At 39.1% G+C, this 6,000-nt stretch overlaps 1 protein-coding gene across 4 annotated transcripts; it reads right to left on the bottom strand.

Annotated features, from left to right (window-relative positions):
• Nucleotides 1–722: 722 nt before the first annotated feature.
• On the bottom strand, nucleotides 723–4,387 carry LOC113726851 (uncharacterized). Of its 4 annotated transcripts, none has more exons than XM_027250748.2 (5): nucleotides 2,955–4,387; nucleotides 2,763–2,834; nucleotides 1,965–2,675; nucleotides 1,767–1,882; nucleotides 723–1,390 (listed from the first exon to the last, which is right to left on the bottom strand). In XM_027250748.2, the coding sequence occupies exons 1-3, from the start codon at nucleotides 3,948–3,950 to the stop codon at nucleotides 2,670–2,672; spliced, it is 1,074 nt and encodes a 357-aa protein (XP_027106549.2). In that variant the 5' UTR covers nucleotides 3,951–4,387; the 3' UTR covers nucleotides 723–1,390; nucleotides 1,767–1,882; nucleotides 1,965–2,669. The 4 variants fall into 4 exon arrangements, with proteins under 4 accessions (XP_027106549.2, XP_027106550.2, XP_027106547.2 ...); XM_027250749.2 differs by having other exon boundaries at nucleotides 723–1,140; nucleotides 1,230–1,390; nucleotides 1,767–2,675; XM_027250746.2 differs by having other exon boundaries at nucleotides 1,767–2,675.
• Between the last annotated feature and the right edge of the window lie 1,613 nt (nucleotides 4,388–6,000).

Here is a 6,000-nt window from a genome sequence, read left to right on the forward strand (position 1 = left end):
AATTGAAGACAGTGGTGAAGAATCTCCAAAGTAGCAGCAGCAGCAGTGGCAGCAGCCAACAACTCGAAGAAAATGAAAACCATGGCTTCTTAACTCCAGATGTTCGTGTGTTGCAGGCAGCCAAGGAGGTCAGTAGGCTCGCTAAAGGCGATTCTCAAGCCAGAACCACTCTTGCTTTGCTCGGAGCAATCCCCCCGCTCGTGGCTTTGCTGGACGCCCCCTCGCTGCCTCCGGATGTTTGGCCCCGCTCATAATTTGTTTCAACAGTCAGTAAATTGTTGGACAAATTTGCCCTGCGCTTTGTCACGTGTCATGCTAATTTCAGAAATTAAGAGTTATTACTCGGAAATGGTAATTTCAGAAATTAAGAGTTATTACTCGGAAATGGCTACGGGTCTACTGATTAAGTTGTTTAGTGGTCAATTATTGATAAAAAATAGTTCGATGGCCAAAATATGATCCTGACAATAGTTTAATAGCCGCTAAGATTTTTTGCCCTTTGGAAGTTCAATATAAGTCTTAGCTGTTATTATCCTTCAAAACAAAATGAGGGCTCACCCAGTTCCCAAGGTACCTTATCCCAGCTTTTAAACCAAATACAGAGTTTGACGAGTACTCATATCTTGCGAATTGCTCGGGCTTTTGCCCTTCTTAGCTCAATCTTTAAGGTAGCTCTTCGCGTTTCAAACAGGATTTCCTATATATGCTTGAAAGAACCTAAATGCGGAATTCGGTTAAATTTGATTCCACAAATGGGCAACCATAGTAATTGATCTTTACCAACGCCAAATTAGGGCTACATGCCTCGTGTCAATAGATTCCTATTTCGAAGATTCTAGATAAAACAGCATGACAACTACAAAAGCAAATACTTAAATGCAAAAAGGTGTCTGGTACATTCCTAATCCATAAATGGTATGGTATTAACTACATTCCCCTCGTTCTCTCCCCCCATCTTGCTCAAGGCCATAACCCAGCAGGCACAGCATGCATTGTTACAGGAGCACAAGTTGAATACAGGCTCAGGCAGCTCATTCAGCTAGGGTACTTGGAAATTGAGCGTGATGGTACCATCTAATGGCAATTGAAATGCAAGCACCATTGTACTACGTCAAGATGTATATTCCAACAGTCGACGGACTGCACGGAACAAATAACTTGGAAAACTACACGGGCAAAAAGGCTGCATCTGGATAGAGAGAGCAAAAACAGACTAAAAAGATGGTTACCCCGGTACAGAAAATGGTGAAGAGCTACGACAGAGGGAAGGCAAATCAGCAACATCAAAGCACGGATGTTCTTCAGTCATATAGCACATTACAGTACCCCGACGTACAAAAAATAGCTTTCAGAATGCAAGGCCAGAGGTATCTCCTCATTAAGAAAACAACTGCACATGTAGAATAAGCTTGAGAACATAATTCACAACTAACGTAGCTGCCAAGTGCAAGCGTAATATTATCATAAATAGGTGATAAAATTCCAAGCTACAGTATCTTTTAATAAGAAGATGAGGTAAAAAGTGAAATCATGGCAAAGAAAGCAACACTGGAAGCTGAGACTTCGGTGAAATATGGTTCAAGCATCTAATTTCTGTTCATGCATGTGTTGGTAAACGAATCTTGAAATTCTTTTCCAACAATACCTGTCATCAATTGGGTATGACAAAAAAAAAAAAAAAAAAAATCTCTAGATGAATGAGTTCAAGCAAACTACAAAAACAACAGATTTCAAACCAATAAAAGATTCTTTTCCAACAATCTAACCATTTGCCTTTCAAAGAAATCAACTGCCAGGGCCAGCCAGACCTGCCTCAGCTTTAAAATCCTCCATATAAACTCTCAGCAGAATTTGGATTAATCAGCCTGATCTTCGCCACACGCTAAAAAGAATAGGAATTTCAATGGCATTAAACAGCAAGACAACTACCTAAGGAACAATAGGTAAACTTTAATATGACTAACCCTTTGGTTTCTCAGTCTAACCCTTCAGCAAAATAACCAAAAAGCATACACAGGGTTCAGTCCACAGACAGATTTTTGTGTTTAGAGTATTAAACCGCAGTACCAAAAGCCATGATCAGCTCTCAGCATACTATGAGAACAAAAAAGTTGGACAATATTATTAGTCCTAATTATTATCAAACTATTCAAAGGATGTCAAAGATGACAAATATAAGGTTATAACATCAACAGTAATTGCAAACGATCACAGAGGCCAACATCTCTACTAGATGGACTAGGATAACCACATTCATCAACCAGGAGACACCTTGTTATGTCTTGACATATCAGAAGCCATCAAAAAAGAAGATACCAACAAACAACAGCATAATCAAAATTTGATCACAAATAAAAAGCTGTCAATTGATTCTATATAAGCAACATAGAACTGAAGAAAACTCTATTAAGTTATCCAAAAATTCATATGTACATCTGCAACTACTAATATATCAAACTACGTTCACCCAATTCTCTGACTGCCCACAATTAGATAGAGCAAAAGAAAACAGCAAAAGCTAGCCACATGATGGAAAAGAACTTATTCCCCCGACCAAAAAACTTCCCTTTCATCTATACAAGTCAGTGCTGCTGATTATTTCTTCAGATTGCATCAAAAAATTGCAGAAACCTCCATCACTAGGACAATCCCAAAAGATGTCACCTAAGCTAAGCCTGCAAACAGAAAATCATGCTGTCAATCCCATATATCAAACCAATCCAGCAAAGCAAGAGCTCGTAAATGGCAATAAAAAATTATACCTTTCCAGGGTGTTCAGAAACTTTATATGAATCCGCAGTTATAGATTGCAACCAAGCACCTGGAAACACATTCTGCAGCGAAAGAGACAATCAAATTGTCAAATCCCAAAAAAGCAGAAGAATAGGAAACAAAGAGGCCAGAAATATTATTTTACAGAATACGATCAGATTAAGGTTAAACTTTTGACTTACATCCATTAGTTTCTGAACAGTTTTTGATCTCTTCTTAGGTCTCCTAGAAGGCTTAGATCCCAGTAAAGCAAACAAATCCTCTTCAATCTCTTCTCTCGAGAGGGCAAGTGTGAATCCAATCTTCCTCTTCTCCTTCTTCTGATTCTCTGATCTATTACCACTGTTGGGATTCACCTGCGGTGATTGAGCTCTTTTTGCGTGCTGCACTGTGGATCCATTGTTCTTAAAACCACTTCCATTCAAATTCAGCGACGGCCTTATTGGTTTCCTTGGCCTAAAATTCCATGTCTTTTGCAACGGCTCGTCGTCATCAAAACTAGCCAGTAGCTTCCCCTCGTCCTGAACCTCATTATCCTGGACTTTTACCTCAGCTTTTCCCTCCTCTTCAGGTTGAATTTCCTCCGCAAACTTGCTGGTTTTCTGCCGGATTTTAATCAGAAACTTCGAAGATCTGCTTTCAGTATTCTGTGCCTCTGCCTCTGCCCCTGCCCCTGCCCCTGCCCCCTTCAATTTTCTCTCATCTCGATCAGGCGATGATGTAAATACTCCATTCTTAACAACAGAAGAAACCGAAGGTCTAGAGTGCCTCCGGTACTCAATTAAAGGCTTGCTGCTTTTCACACAAGACTCCAGCTTTCCGGTTCCATTGCCACGGACAGGAGACTGATTCAGTAGCGGCGCAGTTAATTCATCTGCGCCATCTCCATGTAGCATCGGAGACGCCGCTGAGTCCTCGCCGCCGAGCATCGCTGCATGACGAGACGGAGATGATGCAGCAACTGAGTCTGCTGCGCTGCGCAAGGGAGAGTTAAGCGACTGCCTCCGCGGAGGAGAATCATGACTGAAAGGCGGCGATCGGTGAGGCGAGCCGGAGGCAGATAGCCTGGCGGCGGAAGATGAAGCCGAGCGAGGACGTTGGTGATTGCCTTTCCATTTCAGGTGCGACAATGAGAAATTGTGAAGCGGCTGAGATTTCGCCGGCACCGTCGACGCCATTGATCGAAACAGTAAATCTCCAGCAGAAGTGTCTGAGTGCGAGAGAAAGAGAGAAGATTTTGCAGAAACTGAATTAAACAAAAATAGGGCTAATCTGTAACAAAGTTTGAGGAGATAGATTTAGGATAGATTTGCTTCATGGATAGATTGGGTTTATTAAATGTGAGAATCTAATTCTAATCCTACTTCTAATTGCCTGAAAAGGATCGCCAAAAACCCTAATGTAAGGCAGTCTAGTCTAGTGCGTGTGTGTGTGTGTGTTTTGCGCCCAGGAAGGAAGGGAAAGAGAGATGGCTTGGAGACGAGGTGAAAGTGAGGAGACGGTTCTACATAAACAAATATACCACCGCTACTACTGACCAGGTCAGAGAGTCGACAAAGAGGATTGGCATCAATCAATCACAATCAGGTACTATAAGAAATTTCCGAGTTGGATTTGTATTAGTGTTGGAATTAGGGAGATTTATATCTAGATATTCTTTGTAGTCTTCAAACGTTGGGCCGTGTTTGCGTTGCTATTTTAATGAGTTTTTGTCAAAAAAAAAAAAAAATATATATATATATATATATATATATATACACCGTAAAAATTTGATTTATGATTAGAAAAGACGAAAATTTTTCATCAAAAAATCACAATCTAACGTTGATTGCCTTTATGCTCAATTGCACAAGGGCATAAGTAGAGTTTTCAAATTTAGAGAATAATGCTCAATAAATGCTCAATTGCATTTGTTTGCATGGGCTTTTGTATAAATACCGGTTGGATTTGATCATGGTTAAGTGCATACCTACATAAGTGTTTTCTTTGTATGGATTTGTGTATTTGATAAGATATGAAGTTAAATTTTTTTAATTGTATTTATATTTTTACTGAGTTCATGATACGAAGGTCGAAGTTTATTTTCATTTTTTGAGACATAAAAATTTATTAGTATAAGTATAAATTTGATCTTGTATTGAAGTGTTTTTTTTTTTGTTTTTTAAACCAAAACTCTACTCCTAACTCTATAAAACAATGTATATGCAATATTGAATATCTTAAAAATATTTCTATATATCACCCAAAAAGATTTTTTTAATAAAAGTACCGTAATTCCAAATTATGTTGAGACCACCCTTTCCAAATATTTCTACTTGTTTTCTGTTATCGAGGCTGAGACTGCCAAGTGACTTGGCCGTTTATGAAACTCCAATTTAAACCTAAAATGAGGAAGACTAATAAGTCTTGCTCGAATTTTGATTAAATTAGTTAATGAAGTAATTTTGAATGAGTTTTTTTTTTTTATTGAAGTGGACTTAAAAGAACATAGGATATAGATACATGCCAAGGATTGTATATTCTGTTGGCTGTGTGAAAAGAAGATTTGAGGAGAATCAGAGGGGCTTCCATTTGTCATGCAATGCTGGACACGGGTCATATAGCTGTAAAAATCGTCAATTTAATCCTTAAACTATTTCACTAAAGCTAATTTGGTCCCTTAATATTTATCGCATGAATTAAGTCCCTTAACTAAAATTCTTGTGCCAATTGAAGACTTATATGGTGTCACCACACAAAACACATGTTTCTGTACACAAATCAACGGCCAGGCAGGGGTTTTTTTGGAAGTACACAATAGAATTTCTACGAGAAGCAAGACACCGGCCATTTTGCATCCAAATTGAGGGAAACCTTTGAAGCGAAATCGGAGATTTCACTCAATTCCACTCCTCTTCTAGATGTCATTCTGTCTGTGTTTTTGGATCCAACGCTTTTTTTGGATCTCTCTCCATCCAGTCCCTATTCACTGATCTCGATTTCCCATGATAACCAGCCTAGATAGTCACCTGTTAGTTGCTGTGAGAAGAGGACGGAAACCAACCTATGGTCCAAAACTCTAAATCTGAAGGATTGTTTTCGGGTACTTTATTGCTTATTTGCATCCAAAGCCTTGAGCTTTAGGTGAAAAATCTTTCTGGGTTTTGATCAGTTGAGAATTGTACCACGCCATCTAGATTCTTGGGCTTCGGTTACATGTGCTTTAAAAGTCAAAATCCGCAGTGAATT

Source organism: Coffea arabica, chromosome 2c (genome assembly GCF_036785885.1).
Source record: "Coffea arabica cultivar ET-39 chromosome 2c, Coffea Arabica ET-39 HiFi, whole genome shotgun sequence".
Lineage (NCBI taxonomy): Eukaryota > Viridiplantae > Streptophyta > Magnoliopsida > Gentianales > Rubiaceae > Coffea > Coffea arabica.